The sequence below is a fragment of the Aquila chrysaetos genome, chromosome 12 (assembly GCF_900496995.4).
Source record: "Aquila chrysaetos chrysaetos chromosome 12, bAquChr1.4, whole genome shotgun sequence".
NCBI lineage: Eukaryota > Metazoa > Chordata > Aves > Accipitriformes > Accipitridae > Aquila > Aquila chrysaetos.
Window position 1 is genome coordinate 41,253,769 of NC_044015.1, and position 13,443 is coordinate 41,267,211.

At 49.1% G+C, this 13,443-nt stretch overlaps 1 protein-coding gene and 1 long non-coding RNA gene across 6 annotated transcripts in view; both read left to right on the forward strand.

The window, feature by feature from the left end:
• Window positions 1-13,443, forward strand: part of PDE4B (phosphodiesterase 4B) — a 220,742-nt gene that overhangs the window by 191,913 nt on the left and 15,386 nt on the right. For 3 of the 5 annotated variants that reach the window (XM_030032360.2, XM_030032362.2, XM_030032363.2), the window contains one exon: window positions 1,331-1,443. In XM_030032360.2, coding sequence (XP_029888220.1) covers window positions 1,331-1,443 — 113 coding nt within the window. Of the gene's footprint in view, window positions 1-1,299; window positions 1,444-3,802; window positions 3,999-13,443 lie in introns of those variants that run through there. The other 2 variants (XM_030032365.2, XM_041127701.1) reach the window with 2 other exon arrangements.
• Window positions 4,005-10,185, forward strand: LOC121233690. Its single transcript, XR_005933652.1, has 2 exons — window positions 4,005-8,017; window positions 8,679-10,185. It is a non-coding gene; the product is annotated as an uncharacterized LOC121233690 (long non-coding RNA).

A 13,443-nucleotide genomic window follows, 5' to 3' on the forward strand; every position in this document is an offset into this window, starting at 1 on the left:
CTGAATCTTTAAAATGTGTCTGTGCCAAGTGCTCCCTGCGAGTTTATTGCTGAATTACTCTTTGGCAGCATTTATTTTCTGCCACGTAACTTCAAACATTGAACATACGGTCTCTACACAATACTTATTAATGATGTTCATTGCTTTATGGATATGGTGCATGAGGAAGAGGATCTATCCTAATGAAGGGGGAGATACTGGCACGAGGTGCCGCTCCTTCCCCCGGGGCCGCGAGCGTTTGATAGGGAGGGCAGTGGTATACACATGTATGGGGCATATGTGTGTACAGCGTACGCGCTATACAGCAGAAACTTTGCTGAGTGTATATCATAGCAATCCTGACCTGTGATGTCACTGTTACCTGCTCAGCCAGTGCCATTAGAAATGCTGAATCCATTAACTTTGACAGATTTACGGGGTAAGCATATGTCACTGGTATTATGAGAAGCAGTTACATTCATGGGGAGATTTTATGATTCACTGTATCCGCTTATGTAAACCTTAACTTTTATGCCGAGAGCCGCTCAGGAGCATGTTGTCCTGCTGGCAGGGTCAAGGAGCAGAGCTCGGTGGGAGCAGGGGCTGGCGGGCTTGGGGAGTAGGGCTGGCAGGGCAGCTGGCAGGGCTGGGGTGCAGGGCCTGCTGGGGAGCACGGGCGGATTGCACCGGAGAGCGGGACCACCGGGGTGCAGGGCTGGTGGAGCTGATGGTCAAGGCTGGTAGGGAACAAGGCCAGCAGAGCTGGGGAGCCAGGACCGGCAGGGAGCGGGGCTGGCTGGGCTGGGGAGCGGGGCTGGGGGGGCAGGAGCAGGCCGGGTTGGGGAGCGGGGCTGGGGGGCAGGCCCGGGGAGCCGGCTCCGGCAGAGCGCAGGGGCCCGGGCGGGCGGGGAGCGGGGCTGGCGCAGGACCAGCATCCCGGGCGCGGGCAGCGCGGAGCGGCGGGGGCGGCCCGGGCCCCCGCAGCGGCCCAGGGGGGGTGTGGGGGGCGGGAAGGGCCGGCGGTCCCGGAGCCGCAGCCTGCCCCGGCCCTGCCCTGCCCTGCCCTGCCCTGCCCGGGGGGCGCCCGGTTCCCCGTCCCGCGGGGGCAGGGCGGGCTGCGGGGCCGGGGCGGGCCGGGGCGGGCCGGGGCGGGCGGCCGGGGCCGGGGCCGTGCCGGGTGCCAGCGGCGGGCGGGGATTTGCTCGCCGGCGGCGAGGGGAGCGCAGCGGCGGCCGCATGATGAGGGAGCGGTGCGGCACCTCCGGCGGTGCTGGCGGCGGCTCGGGCGGCCCCGGCATGGAGAGGCTGCCGCCGCGCCAGCCCGACTACATGTCCGTCTGCCTCTTCGCAGAGGAGCCCTACCAGAAGCTGGCCATGGAGACGCTGGAGGAGCTCGACTGGTGCCTGGATCAGCTGGAGACCATCCAGACCTACCGCTCCGTCAGCGAGATGGCATCCAACAAGGTGAGCCGAGCGGCGGGGCGGTGCGGAGCGCGGCGGTGCGGAGCGCGGCGGTGCGGAGCGCGGCGGTGCGGAGCGCGGCGGTGCGGAGCGCGGCGGTGCGGAGCGCGGCACGGCAGCCTGATGCCCGGTTCTCCTGCGCGTCTGTACAGGAGAGCAACTCCCAAGTTACTGCCGGGGAAGGAGGTGCGGGTTTCCCCCGGGGGGGGCACGGCCAGAAAACGACTGGAGGTGGCCCGGCGCAGCCGGCTTGGGGAGAGCGATCCTTACCGCCGGGCTCTTCTCTGAGAAGTAGAAGAGGTTTCAATTAGCGCCGGTCCCTTCGGAACCGATATTACCAGAAACACTCTGAAAACGCCCGCATTTAACAAATTATCACTTCAAAAGTCAATTATCTTCATTGTTGTCTGTCCGTAATAATGGCAAACTCTAAACATTGTGGTACGTTATTTTATTGCTGTTTTGTCTTTCGGTAAGCGTTTAATTTTGTTTTTAATGTGGTGGGCTGGCTCGGCACCGCTTGCCAGCATATGATGAGGGTGCGAAGTCAAAGATGGTGCATAGGGAATGAGCTCCGAGAGAAGCTGCTCGCCCGCCTCCCGGGACGTTTTTTTTTTTCTTTTAGTTTTTAATGCGCCGTGAGCGAAAGGGGAGTTTTGCGTTTTTCTGCGAGGAGTAAGGTGCTAAAATAAACTAAGAAAAGTACGCTGTGCTATAAGTCAGAGAAGCAGGAGGGAGAGCAGAGTCCCAGGAGAACGCTGAGAAGCGGCGGAGAGGAAAGCAAGCGAAACGCGAGGGCTGAACGCCCTTCTCTGGGCAACTTGTGGAAGCTGATGTTCCTCCCCGCCTCGCCCCCATTCCCGGTGCTGGAACCAGCTCCCCAGCCCCCGTCCTGCCGAGCCACAGCATCGCAGATGAATTTCGCTTCAGCATCTCCCCAAGCCAGACCGTAACTTGCCGGCCGGAGTGGCTGGTGCCGGATGGAAGGCGCTCCCTCCCCCGGGGCCCGGAGCCACCTCCCTGCTCTGATCCAGCCGCTGCCCGGGGCAGCGCTTGGCTGCCAGCAGAGCCTTCGCACCTCCGGGACAGGCTGGCTGCTCCCCATCCCCGTGCCTTGTTTTTTTCAAGCGCATTTTTTGCACCCAGGTTTGAAGGCGGTGTTTACAGCCGTGTGTTGTCCGATGGAGCAGGTCATATAGTCCCAGGCTGAGCTTGCTCCGTCTTTGGGGTGAGGGCTGTGTCCGCTGCATCTGTGCCTTTGACCAGCTGTCGCCGTTAAACCCGGTTCTGAGTTGTACTGCACCAACTTGATGTTATTATTTTTTTCCTAATCGGAAATTAATGAAATCAGACATGCTGAATCATAAACTGATTTTATGGAAAAAAGTTGAGCAAAGAAATCCCGTGTTATTTCAGCTTCCTCCTCTGTTAGTGATTACCACGACGTGCAGGGGCAAAGGAAGCAATAAAAGTTTTATAGACCGAGCTTTCAAGAAAGGCATATTTTATGTTTTTTGAGTTTGTGTCGAGGGAAGCCAGGGTGAGAGTTGAGAAAGGTTTAGGCTGCAGAGAAGGCTGCATGGCCAATGTGGACGCTGATGCCCTTCGTTTTGAGATTTTTTTTTTCCACTGAGTGCCAAATCTGGACTTGTGAAGGTGAAAGACTAACTATATTGCTTATTATAGTAATTACAAATTGTGCTCCCTCTGCGTGCAAATGGCTTGCAGCTGGGTCGAGCAAAAAGGTTCCCGAAACGTTGTTCTTTCACAACCGGTTTCTGAAATGTCTGCGTTTTTTGGTCAACTTCCAGTATTGCTTTCATCTGTGAAAGAAAGGCATAAAATGGCCTCACACCTCGCTTTCCTTTCCTCATCAGCAGTAAATACTGACACAAATTAGTTTTGGGGGTTTGTGGCTTTCGGGTTCAGACGTACAATCTCCAGAGTGATCTTAGAGTGTGAGAAGCCGTTGTGTTGGAAACGTGCATCTTCAGGAGGAGGCTGCAACGGTCCTTAATTGGTCAGGTTTTGCCATTCGCCACGTATCCCACTCAACTGCCTGCTTCGGTCAAAGGCATTTAAATTTGTCACCGGTAAATAGCAAAACAGTCAGATGTTTTGAAAACAGGATGCTTGGGCTCTACGTTATTAAAGAAAAACGGAAAGAGAAACAGTATAGATAGGAAGAAAGCAAATAGACTCAGCATGCTCCCAAGTGCAAGAGCAGTATAAACAGTGACCTATCTTCCTGACCTCCGCTCTCGCCAAGTTCCTGGCCCCGCGCCACCCAAGCCAAACTACGTCATTTGAGACTGATAGTAGGCATGGCACAGCTGTTGCAAGTGTGACTCGAATTTCCTGTCTCCTTCCTGACAGACGTAGTTTAGAAAATCCAGAGTTGCAACAACAGCAGAGAGAGAGGGAGGATCTCGGCATACGTGTTCGCGGGGTGATTCTCAGAAGTCCTGCACCAAAAAGGAATCGCTGGGGGGAAGCGCCATGCAGGACAGCATCCTGGCTTTAAGCTGATGGTTTTCGGAAAACATCAGTTAAAACATGTGCGTATACTTTTTTAAGATGTGAGTTAATTACAGGAGAAGTGAGGAAATGAGCAGCTAATCTTACTGTGAGCTAACGAGCCTGATTGCACTGACATCAGTGTGAGCCAAGGGAGCAGTGCCGATTGCACAGTGGGACCCTACAGTCCCACGAGCGGGGTCGGACATAAAACTGGCAAAGAGGGGAACTCTGTTTCCCGGGTGCGTTGTCAGTGTCCGTGAGTCCTAATGCATTACCAGAGCAGTGCCTGATCCACGAACCAGCCCGAGTCCCTTGCGCTCCAGCTGTGAGCTTCTACTAAGTGCCCTTAACTTTCTACATTAGAGAAAAAAACTACCTGGAAAACTACCTGGTTGCAGGAAATGCAACTGACATGAAGGGAATATATTTTGCTAACATTGAACTAATCTTTTGCTGTGAGCGGAGTATGGCACTGCAGCTTTGCAATGAAACAAAATTACCTGTAAAAGGCTCTGTAGGCACTCGGTGCTGCCTGTAGAAGCAGACCACACATATTTACATCATTGTAACATATATATTCTTTTTTTCCTGCATTTATGACCCTGTCCAACTTCCAGCTCAGGCAACTGCTGTGTCTCAGAAGGATTTGTGAGTCATGGGCCTGCTGATAAAGAAGGGGTATTTTCTCTCTTGGTGGCCACCCTGTAATGTTGCGTTTGGCATTAGGCAGCTGTCCGCAGCCTCGCTTGTCCTGCAGACGGAAGCGCAGGACCCCCTTGGCTCTATTACCTAATATAGCATTTGGGATCTGGGGGGAGGACATGCTCAGTGCATCCTCTGAATCATAAAAAGGAGCAAGTATTCTTGCCAGCTGCAATGCTGGCCTTGCTGACTGCAAGTTTTTACGGGGCTGTAATATCATAGAAATGAGGGATGGAAAAAATGTAGTATTTCTCAAGAGCTACCTGCCTGTCCGTGCATGATACAGCCCAGATCACACGTAAAATGAATATATCTGAATGGACCTAAGCAGCACCTTTCCATCTCTTTAAATTAGACCAGTCTTATTTAGAGGTTTTTGTAGTCCATCGTGTAAGTAAATGGACAGATAACGTAATTTGTGGTCTGTGGGGATATTCTAATTTTGAGTAGACAGAAGTGTTGTCATCGGGGTGCCTGCCTTGTGCTCTCGCAACTTTCAAAACCCGCTTCTCTCCCCGTACTCTTCCCTGGGGGACCCATCCCTGCCAGCACTGCCTGTGCAGCTACAAACACCTCAGAGTAAATCCTTAAACTCTTTTGCTTCAACTCTTTAAAAGACATCTCCGTTACTCCCAAGTGCTGAACTCAAATCTTGCCACCCAAGGCCGTTTTCAGCCAGTGGCTCAGGGCAGCAGCACGGCGGGGCTCTGCACTCCTATCTTCGTTGCTTGTGAGCCAGAAGCCACTAAGATAAACATAACTGATTTCGTTTTGCTTGTATTTCAAAGGGCATTTCGGTCAGAAAAGAGGAGCAAGGCCGCACCTAGCTTTCAGGAGACAGTGGCTAAATAAACATCTGGACACTAATGTAAACTCCTGAGGTCCATGGTGGAGGTCGAGCATGGCACGGGGCCAAGTGCCAGCAGCGTATGTGCCGGGCTGCACAGCCTCCACGCTCGCTCGCCTGTCTTCTGCCAGTCCGTCAGTCCCAAATGTTGTCCTCTTCGTACGTGATGTTTCCCTTAAGTGGTGCCGGGCTGTTTAGTCGTTCGCTTGCTTTTGCTGTAACTTCCTTTGTTTAATATGCTTTAAAATAGCCAAGCACTGCACAAAGAGAGGCTTGTTCGCTTGTGCAGCAGCCAGCGAAACAAAGAGACTTCCACGTCTCCTGTTTTTACAAGCCGGGATGAATCACTGAGCTCCGCACGCGGTTCCCCCGCCGCATACCGGTATTCCCCTCGCCCGGGGACTTGCGTTACAGAAACAGGGATCCGTGACCGGGAGAGCTCTCTGGAGTGTGATGTGTCAGTTGGAGCAGCCCCTGGCATTGCTCTGCAGCAGTCCCCGCAGAACTGGTCCCTGCAGAGCCCTAACACACATTGCCCATGTCAGGTTTGACTTCGTGTCAGGTTTGACGTCGGCATGCTCTGCGGCGGTTAACCGTTTCTTAGTCGTACAGCTGCTGTCTGCAGAGCGGGACACTAGACGATCATTATGCTCCATGAGAACTGCAGTAGGAGCTGTTCTATCTGAGGTTGGGAATATTCACTCCATCTTTGGTTTATCTGATGGCTTTTCATTTGTGTTGAGGATGTCCTTGTTCTAGAGGACAGGGCGCTGTATTCCTTAAGGCAAAGCTGTGCACGATGCAGGAGCCAGACTGTTTAACAGAGACACTTGGGAGTGGTGAACATGAGGTTCCAGTGAAGCCTGCTGGGTGAGGAGGAGCCAGCTCTGAACAGTGGCTCTGCCCCACGCTGTGAAACCCCTCAAAGCTCCTTGTGGATGTTCAATGCTTGGCAAGCTGGGTCCGAGTCAGCTCCTGCGTATCAGTTCTCATCACTGTCAAATGGACTTCCAGGGTTCCTCCTCCCTTGCTCTTTGGCCTCTAAAATAAATTATTCTGATTATCTCAATTATGTCATAAGAGGGGGGTGGAATAGTAAGGCCTTACATGGGCTTATTTAACAATCTAATACTTTGGTCTTGCGAGCCCTCTGGGCTGTCAGTTTCCAGATATCTTAGTTAAACTGATTCAAATATTTAAAAACTGGAATATTGGAAAGCTGCACCATTGCCTGTGAAAAGTGTCGGTACAGTATTAGGAGCCAGGAGCCAGTGCCACCGTTCGAGATATCCTCCTAGAACAAAGTGACTTTGAGTGGCAGATGCTTTCTCGTCTTCTGGGACCGTTGCGGTAAACGGGTGGGAAGAGCCGATATGAAGGAGATCCCGCGGCCACGCATACCCTACATGCTGCTGCTGCACGACTAGATAGCCACAGCAGAGATGAAGACTTTGGGGTTTGAATTTTGGTTCAAATCCACCTTCCCAGGAGCCTTTCTGGGGAGCTGCCATCCTGTGGGACGTGACGGTGCCCAGGACCTTCTAGCATGTCCTTTAAACATTTCTGCTTGTACTAGGATGTGATGGGTTTTAAAGTTCTGCATTCTCAGACTTTTACGTTATAGCACATTAGGGTGGGGCTTAAATAAATAATAGCTCAAAGGCAGGTTCAAAATGAATCATGATTTGAGGGCAGGACTAGAGAGTGACTAACTGTTCAGAGCAGTGACCTCTCTGGAAGTGAAGTGAGGATACTGGAGATGCATGAAATCTCGGAGGAGAAGCATCACTTAGGATGAGGGTGAGCTGTGAAGGATTTCAAAGTAGGATTTAATCCTCTGAGCAATCCTAATCCTGACCCTGATTTTGTGGACTGGACCAGTTTCTGCAGCCCGACTCTGAACATCTCGGTTTTTACCCAGTTGCAGAGCAACTGCTTTCGGTGGGGCAGCTGGTGATCAAAATCTTTGCACTAAATGAAACTTAATTGAAAGATGTTGTGTTATCAAAGCCAGAACATGTTGTGGAGATGTATTGGTGTGAAGGCTCATCCATCAGAGCTCTTAGAGGGAGAGATTCCTCTGATTAAAGCCTTTGCTCTGTGTTTCAGGCAAACAAACGAGAAGTGCCTCACCTTGCTGCTGGTTTAGCACAGCTGGGCAAATGCCACATAAAAATTATTCTGCAAATCATTTGCCTATCTCTATGTGAGAAGGATTTTTCATTTAAATATATTTACATTAATTAGTGCCTTCCGTATGGTTTTGGTGCTTGCATTAGGCTCATTTTCATTTTGGCAAGACCAACTGCCACCTTTTTGGGGGGGGATACTGTTTTGTAGAGCTACACTGACTTCTTCCCAGAATTTACTCTTTATCCTGTGTTTTCTGAAGCAAACGGACTTCTCTTGATTAAAAGTTGCCAGAGTTTTCTCGTCATGGGCATCTTGGAAAAGTCATCTAAGGGCACAAAGTTATTTGAATTTTCCAAAGCTTGTTCTCCTACTCAGGTAAAACCCCAGCTGGATTTGCCTAAATGATGACTGCAGAGCCTGACTCAAATTTAAATTAAATTTAAATTGCTGCTTCATACGATTAACAAAATCCCATGTTTAATTGCATTGCTCTCTTGTTAAATGACAAATGCTTTTCCCTCTCAGTTGTTTATTTTTTATTTTTTTTCTGAAGATTGAGAATATAGTCCAGGCATATTTCATCCAAATGTCCAGCATCTCCTTATGGTTCACCCCCAAGCCCCACAGGTGCAGGGATGCCTCTGCCTGCTCCCTGCCTGCCCTGGCAGGGACGAGCGGCTGGGGAGGCTCTCTGGTTTGTGGGCTCTCTTTACGTAGTCGTTTGGCTTCCTTTGGCACTCGAGACTTCATCAGTGCGGTTTGCATGGGTGTGACTGACAGAAGATTTTGGTCTGAGATCTGCAGCCTTCTGGAGCGCTATCTGCTCTCGAGGCCACAGATGTTGTCAGTTGCATCAGGTCTTTCTTTAATCAACTTTATGTCAACAAACAAGCTGCTGTAGGTTTTAATTTTGCTGTTGCTTCTTAGCCTTCAGCTCGGGCTGGTACTCATCATCTCTTCTTCCTCATTTTCCTTTTGCAGTTAACATGGCAAACATTTTTCCACGTGGTAAAACTGTATAAAAATTATTTTGCAGAACAAATGTTTTTGCTTCTTTCTGGTTTTATTGACTCGCCTCTCGTTTGAGTGAAGAGTAAAAGCAGCGCTGGGATGAAAAACTGGTATGAATGCTCACCTTGCTGTGCTCAGCTGCTCTGGAAAAGGTGGTACTAGTCTTGGGAGTTACCCCTTGCCTGTAACGTGCCATTTGTGTGGTCCTTCCTCCTTACCGTGCAATTTGTTTTATGTTATAAAATGCACCTTTCAATGACGGAGAGGGAGTGCAGTTCCCAGGGGATCGCTGCTGTGCTTCTGTCTGGTTGAGAGCTCTTGCTGTGTGCATGTTGGTACTTTCTGGTGAAGAAATCCATACAAAACCTAGTAAGCTGACACATAGACTCAAGATACAGTTGTATGTATTAACTGGCTAGAAGAGATATTCTTAAATATAGGAAGAGCATTTTGGATGAAGCAAAAACCAACCTGAGCCTCTTCCAAAGGAACCCAAAGCTTCAGTTCAAGCTGCAGACTGGGCCATACCCCACTGCTGCGTTTTTTCCGCCCAAGGAGACAGACAATATGTGCTTTGTCACACAACGCAGCGTGAAATCTTAAACTCTCTCAGTCCTGGTATTTCGTATCAATCCAAACAAATGTAAATCTAAACCAAGGGCTGTTGGGTACCAAACACAATGGTATTGGATACACCGAGACTGGAATTCATCGGCCATAGATGCTGCAGGACTGCCCCGACCGAGGAGTTGGTAAGCAGATTTGGCCCTGCAGGGTATGGCAGGCATTTTCTCCATGTGCCAACAAAAACTCAGGCAGGCACACCTTATAAACACATGACACATTCATTTTCAGGAAAGTAAACGGGGTGGTTTCTCCATGACCTTACCAATTCCCCAGCATCCGGCAGAGGGGGGTTTTCTTCTGCCTTACCAGTTCCCAGCAGTGAGTAACATGCCCCGAGCCTGCTTTTAAATAAGGAAATTCAGTATCGTTTCTAAGCCGTGCTAATTCACAGTGCTTTCCTTGGGCAGGATCCTATAGGGAGTTTTTCCTTTCCAGCATTTTAATGCAATTTGCATATTTCAAGTCTCATTTGTCTGGAAATGAGCTGGAAATGTACGGGTGATAACACTCCTGCTTCAGGTTCCACTTCATCAATTTTAAGCCCCGTGTTGCTTAAATATGTCCCACCCAAGGGAGGTTCTGCCGCTTTCAGAAATGCTAAACTTTACTGGTAAAATGTGAATATTGTTCTGTCTACATCAGATATATGTTATTGCTTTCATGAGCAGCCACATGCTGATTTATGGCAACGTGCTATTTATTTATCAACATTTACATTGTGGATTTTTAAATTATTCTAATAACATAAGGCCAACAAGTTGGTCATGATGTTACTCCTTTAAAGTCTTCCTTTGAACATATGTATAAATCAACTCTCCTTTGATGTGAAATTGGGGATTTCATAACCGTGTGTTTACTTTTTGGTTGAAAAAATAAGCTGAAGGGAAAACAAAACAAAACAAAAACTAAACCAAAAAACAAATAGTACTTTGTATCTCATTAAAAATAGTTTCTAGCACATTAAAAACTATATTGTTTTAGGAAACAAGAACTAGAAAGAGTTGCAAAAGCATTTGATTTTTTTAATGACTGATAGTTGACTGCAACCATTCCACTTTTCTTCAGGCACTGAAATACATCTGCAGACTTCCTCCTTTAGTACTGCTTAGTGTGAAATGGGCTTATTTTTTCTTTAAACATTTAAATGCACCTCGCCATCATCCTTCATGTGAGTGCTTAAAAAGGAAAATTGATAGAAATTATGAAGTAACAAGGACAGCGGCAAATTTGTTTGACACAGTCCTTTCTGTAAGTGATGTAACATCAGGAAAGCACAGATAAATGATCAGGTTACTGCTCCTATAAATTAATGAATTTTAACTCTTTTGACTTGCAAACTTTTTAAGAAACAACAAAAGAAATGCTCCAGCACTCCAGAATCAGCAGGTTTTCCAAATGTAGTTTGGGGAAAAAAAACAGAGCAATGAAAAATTAACCTTCAGCGAGTTACAAGGTGCTCGTGTGCCAGAGATCTGCTTCCCTGCCCATCTCAGGAGTGAGCAGGGGGTGTCCAGGTTTGGTACCGACCGCTGTCCCGGGACACTCGGGATCGCACCCTCTGAGCCTCGCTCTGCCTGAGCCTTTGCTCAGGCAAAATCCAAACTCTGGGAGTTTTGTCTGCTTGGTGGTTAGGTGTCTCTGTGCAATACAGGAGTGAGGTATCCGTGTCAGGAAGAGAGGGCTGGGTATTTACAAATATTTCTTCTAGCTTCTCAAACACGGGTGATGAGATTAATCTAATTTTTTTAAAAATCCGCAGTAGCACATGAGTGTCACATCCATTCCCTTCGAGCGGCCAGAGGTCCAGACAAAAGCATTACACATTTGCTGTTTGACCTGGTTGCCGTATACAGGGATGAGTAATTTCCCTCCTGTGTGTAAATAATTTCCGGCCGGACTCTTGTTCCCTCTCTGTCACATGGGCAGGTGAGTGTCAGCTCTTCTAAGCTCCCAGTGCTGGGCGTCCAATTATTCCCAGGAGAAGAGCTGTTGAAATGAATGGAGTTACACCAAAGTTTAATTGCACCTCTGGACCTGCAGTAATTTACCCAGGCAATTAAGCTGAGAAGGATTGAGCCCAGCTGCCTTTGCATGGAAATCAAAGGCGAAAGTAACCCTCGTACCACAAATCCTTTTGTTCTAAGGATTTCTAGGAGCGGTGGAAGAGCGAGGGATGTAATGTTTGCGTCAGAAGGGTGGGTCGCCGGGAACAGAGTTTATAAACATTTTTACACACTGGAGATCTGCACCGATACTCCTCCATCAAAGTGTGGGGTGGGACCCTGCTCTCCTTAGGTACTCCGGGCTGGAGCCCCGCAGCATCTTAGCAGCTCTTTTATCTTGAAATTGCCCTCAGCTCCTGCAAATGACTAAAACTTTTTTAAGCAGCCTCTTTGCATAAGGACTCTTGGCCTCAGGGAACCCCAGCTGGTATAAATCGACTTCAAAGGGTTTACATCAGCAGCAGATACATCCTCCTGTCTTTATTCTCCCTGTAAAGCACCAGGAACACCTCTGATGCTGTACTCCAAAGGGGAATAGGAACAGGAATAACAGCAGGACTGTCGCTGGAGCCGTTGTGGAGCTGGAAGGACCAAGAACACGTGTGCCTCTGCGTGGCTCTCCCTCCTTCCTAGGAAAGGAAGAGAGTAGTTTCTTCCATAAAGAGCCAGAAAGGTGGGATTTTCCACGCTGAACCACCAGGGAGATTTCCTACGTGTGGCTGGATGCTGCCCTGCACTCCACCCCGTGCCGCACGTGGTGGTCCCAGAGTCAGCACGCTCCCAGTGTGCTTGGGCTCCTAAATCTGGCAAATCCTATCATAAATTAGGCCAAATTTTCTTCCGCTGCACGAAAACGAAGGCAAGCAAGCCTTGCCTGCAGAGTGTTTGGTTAGGATGGGGTGAAGGACCAGCTTTCGAGTGGCTGAAGGAGCTGCCATGCACTCGGTGCCGATGCCACCACCCTCCCGCATGCCCGCAGAGGTCCCCATGATCGTGTCCTTGCAGAGCCTTGCGCTGGAGGCCAGCGCTAAGCCCCACGCTGCAGCGAAGAAGTAAAAGCAAATAGTACAACTACCGGTGCAGAGAAAACGTGAGCAGCGAGGATGCAGTGTGGGCAGCCAAGAGGGGAACTGTGAGTGAACTTTCCCAATGGTAATCAAGGAAATTACCGCACACACGCACAACTGGAAAGCTGGAAAGAAACTGTGATTCCGTTTACCAGAGAATACATGAAAAAGGGTCGCTGCTGGTAATCAAAGAATGATTCAATTTCTGGGAGACTTAATTTGGTTCAGATGACTTCTGCAGTTACTTCAGAGCATGCAAAACAGGAAAACTCCACGCGATGCGATGGCTTTTTCTCACACAACCCTCCAGATGGTTTTAGACCTCTGTGACTTGCTGGGAAGGCCAGCTGTACCGCCATGTGTATTTGGTTATTAAAAATTTCGCTTGGGGCTTCATCTTATTTACGTTATCTGCACTCTTTTCATCAGTTGAATGTGTTAATTGCATGGTCCTGTGATCGGAGTTTGGGGTAGAGAGAAGGGAGCCCCAAGCCCGTTTGCTGATTTTGCTTCTTTCTAAGGGAAAACCCCCTTGAGTCGGCATGGGCATCCCCTCCCGTGTACATCCTTGTGTGCGCACGCATGTATTCTTATGTATGCTTCAGTTCCCATCTGTACAGCAAGGTTATCAGTGCTTATTTCCTTTGTAAAAGGCACCAAGATGATTATTAATTATGAAATTAACAGCACACGTCCACATGTTGCTGATAGGCATTATTGTAATTGCTGAGCTGAGGGCCATGCTGTGCTCATGCACAAGCTCTTTAAAGCAGCAACACTTCTGTTTACTTAATGGCAGAGCAGTTGGTATTTTCTCATTGCTAGCGTGCAATCTGTTTGTTTTACCCTTTGCTGTCAGATCGATTTAACGAAGGGATCATTACTGAGGTTTGCACATGACATCAGTCATTGATCTGTGCAGAGAGGCAGCAACGTGCTTTCTCCCCGCAGGCGCCACAGGCAAATGGCACAGCAGTTCAGAGGAAGCAGTGTCGCTCCAGAGCATCCTGACATCAAGGGAAGCTCAGGAAAAATCCCAGATACCTCCCACGAGCAGTGAAGACATTGCGATTACCGAGTGCACCATCAGCAT